The 14355-nt window shown below is 34.9% G+C and overlaps 1 protein-coding gene across 4 annotated transcripts in view; it reads right to left on the bottom strand.

Annotated features, from left to right (window-relative positions):
* LOC117779856 (integrin alpha-PS2) overlaps positions 1-14355 on the bottom strand; it is a 44472-nt gene that overhangs the window by 5119 nt on the left and 24998 nt on the right. For all 4 annotated transcript variants that reach the window (XM_034616208.1, XM_034616189.1, XM_034616199.1 and 1 more), the window contains exons 5-8: positions 8551-8677; positions 4157-4218; positions 3313-3361; positions 1400-1474 (exon numbers count right to left, since the gene is read on the bottom strand). In XM_034616208.1, coding sequence (XP_034472099.1) covers positions 1400-1474; positions 3313-3361; positions 4157-4218; positions 8551-8677 — 313 coding nt within the window. The remainder of the gene's footprint in view (positions 1-1399; positions 1475-3312; positions 3362-4156; positions 4219-8550; positions 8678-14355) is intronic.

Below are 14355 nucleotides of genomic sequence, written 5' to 3'. Positions count from 1 at the left end.
GAGCTTAAAGTTATCGAAAAACTTAAAGCTTAGTGTACTTCAACGCGCGATTCAAGCAAGAGATTTAATTTTTGATCATATAGTTTAAAATACAGAGATCGAGAGAGAGAGAGAGAGTTTAATTGTTGACACGTTAAAGCTATTTCTTTTTTTTTGTCAATTGTCAAATCTTATTAAAAAGTTCATATTCATTTCAAAGTTCAATTATGTACATTTTAAATATAGTGTTTTAGTGATTTGCTTGAATTTTATATATATTTGAATTCTGGTAGCGCCACACCTATAAATGACAAGTGGGCTGCACAGAGACAAAATAGTACTGAATGCTACAACATGACTTTAAAACAAATTAAATTGCCTGTGATCATAATATAAAGTTTAACGTTCACATGAAAATGATAAATTTGCTTGAAAATAGATTGAATCATTTGTAATCAATATTTAAAACTTAAAGTTTAGATATAGAGATTGATATTTTAAGTTTGATAAAATTAACTTTAAGGTAGATTGAAACTCCTTTAGAATTTAAGGCTGAACTTTGCCATAAACAATAAGAACCGAATATAATTAAGACAGTCTGGCATTGCAGCTCTGCAGTCTGGCAGCGCCAATATATGAACTTGGCTGCGCTTAAGTTTAGTTAATTAATCGATAGCATCTCTTGATTGAACCGTACGCGTGTAGATCGATTTAGTTATTATGTATACATACTATATGGTATGTTTCTTGGTACTTTGGTATTTTTGCTACCTTTTGGTATGTATGTATGTATTTATGTATGTATGTGTGGGTAAATGTATGTTCTATGTATGAGCATTGCTTAGTGAAGACAACAACCAGAACTGCAGTTAGCAGTTGACGAGACATTTTAGGCGTATTTCCTTTTGAGCGGTTGTTTCATACATATATGGTGTATATGTATACTTTATACATATATTCTTTTCTGTTTGTTGTAGCACTCGTTTGTTAGCGAAGCGTTCGATGAAAGGGCGGCGAGGGGCGTGGCTGATTGAGGGCGAATTTAGCGATCGCTGTCAAATCGTGGACAGGGGCTTTAGCTCTCGTAACGATCGTTTTCTGCACCGACTTGACAGCCCTTCGCAATGATGAGTTCGTTATCGCTATCGCTATCGATATCGATTATTTATAAGTATATTATTATCACACACCATTATATGGGTAGGAGCAGGAAGCGGGTAAGGGTTTAAGGCCATTCTTTAACTATTATTTATTTTCTTTTTTTTTTTTTTTTACAATTTTAATTGTTTTTAATTTTTAGGCACTTTTGTTTTATTATTGTGTATGCTTGTTAATGTTGATCGATCAAATAATGTTCAAGATAAGGTTGGCTGATTTTTTGGCGGTGTGAGAAGCGTATTTTGCGTATTATTATTATTACCTCCAGTGCCGAAGGGCTGATAATAAGGCGGCTTATATGGAAACTCGGCATCGGGCGGTATTGAGTAGGTTTGTCCTTTTTTTTTATAGATATGTTTGTATTTAATTTGTGGTTTTGGTATTACGTTTTTCGGATTATTATAGCAGAAGTTTTGTTTTTTTTTTATGTTTGGTTTGGTTTCGAGTTTTTGGTTTTATTTTTTGTGGTTGTGGTTGGGTTGAACAACAGACACAGGTCATAGCGTTCGGTACAGAATGCATAGATGATCATTATTTATTATTTTATTTATAAATTTTTAAAAGAATTGTTTTGTTTTCGAAACATTACGAAAATTGCATGCATTTTGCGCCGAGGCAGACAGAGTGTGAATATAGGAGCAGAGAGAGAGAGAGAGAGAATAAAAAGAGAGAATACATAATACAATATTAATCAAATGAGACAAAAAAAAGTTTCGACTAAAAATTCAATTAGGAGAAAAAAATGACGAGTACACGTACAGTTATTATAATAGTTATAGTTATGATTATAGTTTACGATTACAATTACGATTACAGTTTACAATTTACGATAATATATGTACTATATATCGATGTATGTATATATAGTACACGATACAATAAATGCAGCTAAAAATTCGTTTGGGTTAAATTACGATACAATTACAATAATCAATAATCAAGTAATCATTAATTAATTTAACTGACTACACGATAAACTTAACATGTGGTTAGTTAGGTCTGCAGCTGCAATTGCTGTCGAGTTGTAGTAAATGAGTTATGAATGTGGTTTCTTTATTGGTTTTTAATTTTAGCTTTTTCTTAATTTATTTTTAAATTTAGTTTTTCTTTCGTTAGCGTTTAGCGGCGACGACACTTAACGAACATTAAGTCCAATTTTGCAATAAATTAAGATAGCAACAACTCGACAACACTTAAAAACTCATTATGTCAAACTTATCTTGTGGTTTGTGTACGCGATTTAGCCAGAAAGTCAATCGATAGTACGGTAGTTAATCGATAGCTTACTATTGATTGGTTTTCCAGCATTTACTCTAACCAACTAACGGTACATGCACATCGCAAATATAAACTAAAATAAACGGGAAGTCTTACAGTATTCGAAAAGGGGCTACACTTAGATCTAAAGTTCTAGGGTTCTATGTTAAAGACGTACGAGTAAAAAAGGTAGTATTTGAGTTTTGTATTGGGCTAATCAACTCTAAAGTTTGATAGTACGATAGTTTTATTCTCTTAAGGGTGTTAACATTAAGATTATCCCTGCATATTATTCATGTGTTTGTATGTGTTCTGTATGTGTGTGTGTGTGTGTGAGGTTAGGGACGTTCTAAAGTCTAAATATGCTCGAAAAAATTAAACACAACTGAAACTAAAATTAACACAAAGTTCAAAAGAGTACAAACAAAAATTTAACTTGAAATCAGATCGGAAACTGTAAAATAAACCATAATTGGGTTGCAAAAGGGGCGGGGAAGAATAATAGGGGGACGAAAATGTGGGACATTCTAATGCAAAATCAAGACAAATTGGAAATATCAAAATTTGGGGAAAGTATTACAATCATAAAAATAACAAACCAGAAACTATATACGGGACTACGCACTTTGTGTATGGGATAAAACGTGGGGGCGGGGGGTAAAAATCGGGTTCGTAGCTGGGAAAGATACTTAAAGTTCTAAACTATTACTAAATACAATGGATAGTAGCTGTTGTACTTAGAAAATAGTGTAAATACAACAATTTTAAATATCAAAATAATACAAATACATACAGTACAAATACATATGTATATAGAATTCAAATCTTCATAATACTCATATTTTTCTTCGTCTTGTTCTATCCTTAATTCATAGTAAATGTAAGCGGTACATTCTTTAGTTAATATCGTGCACTTACCTTGCCAATACCAACTGCCAGGTGCGCCAATGTATAAACGTGAACCATTCTGCAAGATGCGAATAAATCTTATAAATCTTCAGTTACCGATTGTGATTGTGATTGAGATTGCGATTGCGATTACCTATGCAAATGATATGCCACGATCGCAACAAGGTGCAAACTAAACGTGCCCACGCCACATACCTAATGCCCATATGCGAATACAGAACCGATCCCCAAAAAAAAAAAAAAATGAAACAAAAACTAAAGTTCCAAGCCCAAGAACAAAGCCAATGCAAATAATAACTTGCATATCCCAAAAATATGTATCGAAAGATGCCAGAAATGCAAGTTATGAATGTCCTAAGCCAACTTTTAAATACCCTTGATTTTATAGTCCATTATATTTTGAATTAACTAAATTATTTTTTACTGCAAAAGTCGCTAGCATGAATCATTTCTCTATAACAAAAAACCCTAATTATGTACTTTTCTAAGACTTTTTTTCTATATGAAGCTGCCTTAAACCAAAAATATCTGTAATTTCTCTAAAATATTATTATATCTTGAAAGTATTAAAAATAAACGTAATTTCAAGTTCATTTTTAATAAGGGGCTTTAACCGCAAATTTTCCAAAACGAATGTTCAGATCTCAATTTGAGTTTATCGAGCTCATGCTTATTTCCTACAATAAAATAAAAGAACTTATTTTTTAATTAAAAAATCCATCTTAAAGTTATTGATTTCAAAATCGCGATTTCAGATCTCAATTGGAGTCAATTTAAACTAAAGTGATTTTCTGTGGGGTCTATATATAGTGGATATACCCGCTTAGTTTTGATAAATATTTATTATACTTACACTGTTGACAGCCGCACTGAAACCAGCCTGACACGAGCCTTGTCGATGATATCCCCAGTTGTCTGTAAACAGAGACAGAAAGAAAGAGAAAGAGAGAGAGAGAGAGAGAGAGAGAGATGGAGAGGGAGAAGGAAGATGATGAAACCATGTCAGTTACAATTTTCGAATTGAGATTGAGGCAAATATGCTTATTATGTAAGTGTGTCTGTTTATTTTTTATTGTAATTTCGTCATAAGAAAATGCAGTTGTTGTTGTTGCAAGTTACAGTTGCAAGGCAATTACGGTGAGCAGGCGGGGAGGGAGGCAATAAATTGCAAATAATTACCAGAGCAATGCAATAAATTGAGCCAGTGATTTGTCAGGCGATGGATGCAGACAGAAAAGAACCACATAAAAGGATTAGAGCGCGCGCGCCTGCGCCTTCAAGGCAACAACAACAATGAGTAGAGCAGGAGCAACAACAATGAGTAGAACAACGACAACAACTGAGAGGAGAACTGAGAACTGCCACAGAATGGACATTGAAATGAAAATACAATAAACAACAGCGGCAGATTGCCAGAACAAAAGGCTGCGGACAGACAGCCCCAAAGGCCAACAGCAACAACAGCAGCAGCAACAACAGCAACAGCAACAACAGCAACAACAACATTGAATGAATTGACGCTCGCATCCAAAACTGTTGACCACAAAAGCACCACATCCTTTTGTTGGCCCTCTTTGTTGTGTGCCTTTTTTTTTTCCTTGCTGTTTGCTTGCTACCAAATAAAAAATCACGCAACGCTTGCGGCAACAACTGGCAACAGGCAACTGGCAACTGGCAGCAGCAACATGTCGCGCTGTTGGCAACATTTTTTTTTGCTGTGCAGAAAATCAACAGCCAGATCGTGCGTTTGATCAAATTAAACGATAACAATTTGTCTCCGAAGTGTTTCAATTTGAACGCTCAACAACAGCAGCGGCAACAGCAGCATGTTGCTGGCGTGTTGTTGCTGCCTTCTCGCCATAAGTCAACTTTTAAGGCTGAGTTGACACACACACCAACACATACATACTCTTGTACTGAGCATTGTGCGTTTTGCAGTTGTTGTAACTCCCATAATAAAATCGCCCCCGTCTTGAATTACAATTAGTCTTAGCAAGGGCAGCAACAACAACAACTACTACAACAACCACATGAGCAACAACAACAACAGCAGTTGGACAACTCGGAATCGGACTTGGACAACACACAGCTTAAAACGCAGTCTCAACTGTGCACAGTGGATAATTTTACCATTTTTTTTTGGCATAAATTCTATTGTTTTGGAATTTATAATAGATTGTCACTCATTGCACTAAAAATTTGTGCACATTATTGTTTTTTTTTAAGTATTTTTCATTTAAAAAAAATTAAAGAAAATAATACAAAAAAATGTGGGAACAACTTTTTTAGGACGTGCTTTTGCGACTTTTCTACGCTATAATAAGTTTTAAGTTCTGTGTTTCAGTGTTTTCTATATGAGGAGGTGAAAGCTTACCAAATGTTCCTTAAATGCTCTAATTTATAATAAAATATTTTTTTTCTGCTCTATATTATGAATTATGGAATTATGAAGCTAATTTAATTGAACAATTAATTATCTGTTAATTTTCAAAATTGTATATTTTAAGGGTTTTATAGAAGTTCAAGTATTTTTTGTCTCTAAATCTTTAAAAGATTTACCACTGTCGTCACTTGGCGGTTCCTTCTCAACGATTGTCGCTCTCTTGGGCAGCTTTTTCTCCACGTTCCTTTTTTTACCCTTTTTTTATTCACTTCTTCATTCTTTAATTCTGATTTCTGTGTGTGTGTGTGTGTTTTTTTTTTGTGTTCTTTATTCGTCTTAACTATTAGTTTGGTATTTTGTGCGTTAAGTTGGTATTTATTGCTTTCAGTAATGTCGGAATGTGCTGCCCAACTGTCATGTGATGAGTAGCTGCTGTTGCTGCTAATCATTTCACAACAATAACAACAACAGCAACAACTTCGACAACGACAACGACAACGACAACATTAATAACGCAACAACACCATTGGGTATTGAGCCCAGCGCCTGGAAATGCGTTTAGAATCATTAAATTGGCCTTCAATCGGTTCGATTGGAATTGGAATAGGGACTGGATGGGGATTGGATCACTTGATACAGCAATTGAGCAATTGCTTGGGAAGCGAACTAGTTCCATGAGCAATGTGTATAAAGAGAACTTCAATATTTAAATTTCATCTTTCCATAATTCATTGCATAATCATCAATTTCATAAGTTTGGATCATCTACAGCTTATTAGGAGCTGATAAAGCAGTTCAACAAATTAAATTTGCAGATTAGAAACATACATAAAGATGTATATAGGTAGGGGTAGAGGTATAGGTATATATATATAAATGTATAATATATATGTGTATATGCCGAAACGATGCTTTGCATCTTATGTCGATGCTAAAAATAATCAGAAGAAGCAAGCAAAAGTTGTAGCCATGCCACATGTGTCTACATGTCCAGTATACACACATATACATATACATATGTGGGGGCATATATATCTATATATATATATAGAATCATCATCTAATAAGATGACTAAGCAAACAAATTGGCAGTCTGTTGGAAATTAACCAAAAATATCATCCCTAATGCAGCTCAAAATGATCTTCTATAAGAATATGATATCTATATAAAATAAGAAATGTTGTTGCAACTTTTACGACATGAAACAACATTAATAGATATGTTTTTAGCATTCGGAAAATATACATATCTATTTGTTGCAAGTCACGGTCCGTTGAGTGCTATAAATCTATCTTCGGCCTGCTCGATTGGCGTCCCGAGGGAAACTTATGTTAGGAACTGTCAAGCAATGCAGTGATAAAATTATAAAATAACATTTGTAAAAGGAAGTAAAAGTGTTAAGGAGAGCTACGATTGATCTAGTGATCGATAGTGAATTGTATTCAGAGATTTTACCTAAAAATCTACAAGGAAATAAGTCAACTTTTAACCTTTATAAAGGAAACTAATCGGATAAATGCTGAAAAGAAATAACTCTAGCAGATTAAAAAGCTTATGGATACTATCGATAGTTAGAGTGCAGAAAACAATGAGAGTTTCAATCGATAACTTTCGTTATCACACTTATGAAGGAAATTACTCAACATTTACAGAATATTTAAGAAACTAAGGGCCATTTTTTATTGCCTGGCTAAGGTCTCATTTATATTTCATTAAGACATTTTGACGTTAAATGTATTCAATTTAATTAATTAATAAAAAATATGTCTCCTTTAAAATTTAAGGGAACTAAAAAACAAAAATTAACAGACCAATAATCGATTTAAGTGATAATCAATGTATATCGATAACAACACATTTGAAAAACCAGCTCATCGGAGGTCAGATAAACTATTTTCGTGTAGGACCAGAATTTTAAAATTCCGATCTATGTTAAAAAATAAAAAGAAGATGACTCTTTTATAAAGATAAATGCTAATAAAAAGAATCGACAACTCATAAGTTCAATAAATATATATATATATATATATATATATATATATATATATATATATATGACGCCATCACTATATATATATATATATATATATATATATATATATATATGACGCCATATATATATATATATATATATATATATATATAAGCAAACAATTAAAACCTAACTTTTCTTAAAGATCTAGATGATTTGGGAGTTTTTTTCTATGCTTTTTTATATAGTGTGTTGAAATATTTAACCATGACAACTAAACGACAGTCGTAATAGTTTTGAAGACTTGAAGTTACTATCGATAGTTAGAGAAATACAAGCTCAGCAGAAGACAGGAGATGTATATATTCCAGACAGTTAAAATAAGTATGAAACAAAACATGTCTGTGAAAAGCATACAAAAAAGATTATAAAGCTAATGACTTTAAAAACTTATCGATTCTATCGATAACAGCAGAGTGTTAGCCACAGCTTTCGCTTGATAGACACTTGATACCTGAAGTTCACACGGCCTGGCTTTGGTTCACTTCTCATTTATGGTCATCCGACACTTTAGCTTTGTGTCCTGGCCTTGGCTTTATAAGTATGAACGTGTAGTACGTCTTCCCCCCCTGCTCTTTGCACACACTTTCAGCGATTCCCTCTTATATTTTTTCTGCGTTTTGTTTTTCAGTCGTTGTTGTTTGTGTTGCTTGTGTAATTTGCGTTTAAAGGGATTCCCTGGTCGCGCACTGCTCAAATTACTTTAAGAGTGCAAATCACATGAGGTGAAGTTGATGTTTTTTTTTTTTTATTTTAAAATACATTTTCTTCCTTTTTTTCTCTGTTTTTGAATTCGACTGTTGTGGATCTAATTCGGGGCGACCTACTTACTTGTGCGACACGGTGATATCTCAGTGAACTGCATGAAGTTGTGCGAGGTAAAACAGGTGCCGACCGGATCATAGCGCATCGCCCTCGATGGCGTCATCGTGTGGAAGACATAACGCGGTGCGCAGGCCTGCAAAGAGATACACGGGGAAAAAACAAATTAAAATAGGCGGAAAACAAACTACGAGTTACCCTATAAAGAGTATTTTAAATATATTTATATAGCACTAATATTAAAGCTTCTTTTGATTTGATAGTTGCGAAATATCCATAAAATTCATAAATTAAGATCATCCACAAAGCACGGGAAAAAAATAAAAACATTTTTCAAAACAAGTGGAAAATGAAGGCTGCAAACCAGTTCTGAACCGAACATCGTAGAGCCGGTTCGGTTCGGGTTTTCAAGCAGCCTGAACCGGATCATGAACCGAACCCTTGAAATTATTTACTTCGCGAACCCAAACCTAAACCGAACCGCTTTCTAAAATAAAAGGTTTGGTTCGAAAAAAAATAATTGCATACATTTTTTGGCTTTCTAATATTACGCAATTATTTGAGACTTCAGATTAAAATAAGTCATATTTAAGTCATTAAATAAATTTAAATTATCATCAACATTTGATTTCTTTAAAAAAAAATTTTATGTAAAGAAAAATGTATAACAATAAAAATATATTTTTGTATGAAATTGAACCAAGGTTCGAACCCAAACCTTGGTTTCAGAGGGTATATACCGATGTCTTGCTCTATGTTTTGAACCGCCGATCCGAACCTTTAACAAAATTTTGCAGGTTTGCAGCCTTGTGGAATGTAAACTAAGAGTTACCCTATAATGAGTAATAATTTTGTTAAAGTATTTTTAGATTTTTATAGCATTTTTACTTAAGCTTCTATCGATTTAACGGTGTAGGTAGTTACGAATTATCAATAAAATTCCTAATTTTAGCATATCTACAAGACGAATACCAAATTTACTAACTCTCAGCGTGATACTTCCCGAGTTTTTATAGGTAACACAAACAAATATGTGCTTAACTGACATATCTTAAAGGGGCAGCATCCAAAAATGATTTTGATAAGCTGTTGTCAGTTAATTTAAAATTTCTTCAACTTGTAGCATCCAAAACTCTGTTAGTAAGTTCATTATACACCTATTTATATAATTTACAGGGTATGCATAAAAAACATGAGAATTATTTAGCATTACAGCCAGCAAATGCCACGTTGTGAAGTTGTGAAAATGTGAAACAATGGCATCAAACAGATCATGAAAATGCTGCAAAACCAAAAATGGCCAAGGCGAATTACAAGATGAGGACAGAGTCGAGTCGAGTTGACTCGAGTCACATCGCATCGCATCGCGTTGAGCCGAGCCGAGCTGAGCTGAGATGAGGTAAGCGAGGCTACAAGATGAGGTGTAGAGCGGTGCATTTGGGATGAGGTACGGTACGTTATGGTACGCTACGCTGCGACCCTGAAGCCTGCAGTCTTCAGCTCCAATTGCACAGAGAGAAAAAAGCGCTACTTAAATTATAAATGTCCTCGAATTAAGTACCTGCAATGCTTTAAATCCATGCTTGACATAAGTACGAATTACTACAAACGATCATAAAAAATTTATAAGATGCAAGAACATAAAGCCTTGAATCGAGTTAAGCTTAAGATTTTCTAGAGGTAAGTACGAAACTTCTTAATAAACATTGCGGACTCAGGTTCGACTTGTTTATTTTTTAGAGCGGATACTCACGGAACAAGCTCGTAAAATTTTAAATCAAGACCTTTAATGCTTACATCTTTTTTAGCGTTCGGCTGTAACGGGCTTCCAACTTGTTCTTGCTTGTCTGCTAGGAGGAGTAGTTGGAAGGGCACTGGGAAAGGACGACTATATGAAACAGAATATATATTCTGTAATCAGTCTTAGCTAACTTTCACAAAAATTTAAAGTTTTTAGTGCCCATGCTTATGATTTTGATAATTTTATAAAAATTTTATAAGATTTCAAGAAAATTGTATATTTTAAAATCAATTTTACATGTTTCAATTTAAATAAGTTTTTGTAATCTGTTCCGTTGTTTAGGAAACTTGGATCACTTTTGAATTGCACTTAAATTCAAAGTTTGAAAATACTAAAATATTAAAATTTTTAGAGTTAAGAAATTGACTTAAGTAATTTGAATCTCAGTGAAAAAGCAAGTTCAGAATAAAATGTATTTAAGTACGAAATACTTAATATTTTCGCTCTGTGTGCAGCTTCAGTTTCAGCTACAACTGTGGCTTGTCCGTCTGTCAGTTGTTCTGTCTCCCTGTGTGTCTCCTTCTCTCTCTCTCTCTCTCTCTCTCTCTCTCTCTCTCTCTCTCTCTCGCTCTGTCTTTGTGTCTGTCACTGTATATATAGTTTTATAATGTATAAATGGCTGGCAGTTGGACATAAAACACGCACGCTCACAGACGGGCGCAATACTTGGGCCTATGGCCCATGCCAAATATGGCTGGCATGCAGTTGGCCCGGCCCGGATCGGCATCGTCATCGGCATCACCATCGGATTGTAGTGGCATTGTTTGATGCCCGCTCTGTGGCACATATGCCTGCAATTACTTTTACAAATTTATACATATTGTGCCTTTTATGGAATTGCCAGTGGCAGGATTGAAAAAGTAACAAAAACAACACACACAAGCAGCTCTATTGACTTGCTCCCTCCACTTAAGTTGAGTCCTCACCTCACTGCTTACCAACTTACTGTCCGTCCATCGACTCTGACATAAACTCCAAAATGACGTGCTATCGCCAAAAATGCATGCTGATCACATCATCGCAGGTCTCTCAAGTCTTGGTGGACACGCCCAGCTCATTCAAATACCCATTGAATAGGAAATCTATGCGCTCGCATTATGCAAGCGACGTTCGCCAAATCACAGCTCCAAACTCGTGGACCCCATTGCGACCAGGGACGGGCAATCAAATTGTTTATCATTTGCATTTTTAGCATAATTTCGATAATATCCTTAAGATTGTTCTTTAAAACTACATAAATGTTTGCAACATTTCAGTCAGTCAGTCTTAAGTTTTTACTTCAGCCCTGCCAAATACATATCTGCATAGTCGCATTCATATCGCTCTTTTGCAGCGTCTCAGGTGCACTCAATGCACCCATAAAATCAAAATAAAGACAATCAGCTCGCCTCAGGCACAGTCCCAGTCCCAGTTTCAGTCCCAGTCCCAGTCCCCAGTTCCCTGCTCCAAGTTTCCAGCTGCCGAGTCCACAGCTCCAGTCTTTGCGTCAGGTCCACGTTCAGTTCTGGGCCATTGAACAATTCAATTGAATTCATAATGTGCTACAGCAGCTTCATCGTTCAGTATATCTTTCCACTGTTGCTGTTGTTATTGCTTTGGCTTTGTATACGACCCCGTTGGCCAGGGCCCACCGCGCGGCCAATAAGTTAATAGCATTTTCCTATTAAAAACTTTATTATCAGCGTCGCATTCAGCAACAACAACAAAATAAATAAATAAGCAAGAAGAAAATAGCGAACTCTTTTCGCTGCAAGTTGTTTTCGCGGTAAGATAGTTAGATATGCAAATGGCCTGGAGTCGCTGAGTGGACCAAAAGCAGCAAAAGATTGCCTTACAATTGCTGCCCCACGTTGAGCGCCATTTAAACACACACACACACACACACACAACCACACAAGTTGCTGTGGATTTAGATGTTCCAGTTAGTCTTGCTCATACTTGTATCATAACTTTTTCTTAATTTGAGACGCAGATCGTCAGGTTTGGAAGCAGGAGTAGAGCATTTTATCCATAGGAGCCCTACGTTGAGCGCCGCGAGCATATGTAAATATCAAGGAATTAAACCAAAACTAATATTGGTTGCGGTTTCAAATCCGGTATGCCCGAAACAACTATTTCAATAAAAGATTCTATATTGGTTTTGTCTAGTGATGTAAAAATATATCGAAATATCGACAACTCGAACTTCGCAGAAGCGATTATCGAGTACTTTAACGCGATGATTTGTTTGAAGATCTATCGAGTTGATTTAATCGATTTACATGAAAAACTGACATCACACTGGGGATTGTTCATCGTAGTTAATTTGCAGAATTAAGTTTAGTCGTTGAATTTTTAATGAGCGTCCGTAGTAAAAAACTACAAAAAGTACGCGTGTATTTTATAATTACAATTACGTTTTCAAAGAAAAAAAAATGTTTTTAAAAAAACTCGATATTTGCAACGCGATCTACTATTTTCCGATATATCGACAACTCTATAATTATTTTTGGCAATATTCTATCTCCATATAAAACTCGATCTAAACCGGTACGTACCGGTACGTACCGGTACAACAAATCAATTTAGAACAATTTTAAAATGATAAGGTCTTGTTTAATACCAATTATGACATAAAGAGTTGATAAAAAGTTGAAACTTGAATGTTCGAATCCTTGCATAAATTTAAGTGCAGAACTAAGAGGTCAAACCATGATCAAAATAATATTTCGCTTAGAGATCGGTCGAGATTTGACTAAGCTATGGTCTTACTTATGAGCTAGAAACTTTACAAGTCGAAAATTTTTTTCTGTTTGGCATGACTTTGTACAACAACAAGTTGAAAGTGTCGAAGTATACTAATTACAATATACTATAATTAAAAAATTTTTTTTAGAAAAAATGTACCGAAACCTTGCCGGTACATACGTTTCGATATTCGGTTCATAAAAAATAATATGCTGCGCCTATGTGTCCGGTTTCGGTACTAAAATTAAATGTTAAGTTTCCCTGGTAGATATATTTGGATTTAGCTGATTTGAATTATCTCAGTTGATCGGTGTAACATAATTTTTCCTACAATTGATACGCAGTTCTATTAATTAAAGTCTATCCAATAATAGAGTTTGTCACGTATACCCTACCTCACCATTTCTTTGTATAGTCACAATATAAATATTTGGATATGAATTTGTATGCTTCAAAAATTAAAACATAATTTGAGCAGGAGCAATTCCAAACGAAATCAATACTGAAGTAGATTGCCATTCATATATTTACTAAATAAATAATTTAATTGGGATTAAGAGGCATCAGTTAATATCTTAGCATTTTTTAATTTTAAGACGTAGAAGTAAAGACTTTTTTCTATACTCTACCGCAACCTACGTTGGGCGCCATCAGTAAGCGAAATTAGCTCAGTCAATTGGTAATTGCAATTTGAAAGCATATTACTTGGTTTGTTAAAGTTGCTTTCAAACATACTTTGAATGATTTTCATTTAATTTTGTTTTTTTTTTTTGTAATATTTTTTATTTTTTGCATGTTATTCCCTGCTTGCGGTTTGTTGGTTTATTGCCCATGTTGGGCACAGAGCGCATACCAAAATGCCAGCGATAAATTTTTGAGACATTAAATTGCACTTTCCGAGAGGGAACGTAGCGTTGTTGTTGTCTGCCAAAAGTCAAAAGTCAACACGTTTGACATGGTCGACATGCAGACGTTACCATTGCGAATGCAAAGTTCTGCAAGGATCGCATTTAAGATGGAAGGAAGAACGACGACGAGCCGCATCCCATGGCCATGTGCCTGGCCATATTTGAGTTCAATAGTGCTTTAGCAATTTTACAGAGATCGTGTCGATGATCATGTCGCAATCGCAACAACAAACAAAACGCGAAACGAGACCGCACGACATGCGGCACATGCCCCAAAGCCATCGCAACAACAACAACAACAACAACAACAACAACAGCAACAGCAACAACAACAAAAATACCCAAAGGCAACATGGCCACAGTCCAGTCGTATTTAGT

Source organism: Drosophila innubila, chromosome X, assembly GCF_004354385.1.
Source record: "Drosophila innubila isolate TH190305 chromosome X, UK_Dinn_1.0, whole genome shotgun sequence".
In the NCBI taxonomy this organism is placed as follows: domain Eukaryota; kingdom Metazoa; phylum Arthropoda; class Insecta; order Diptera; family Drosophilidae; genus Drosophila; species Drosophila innubila.
Note: the sequence above shows the minus strand (reverse complement) of the source record. Positions and strands in the feature narration are given on the sequence as shown.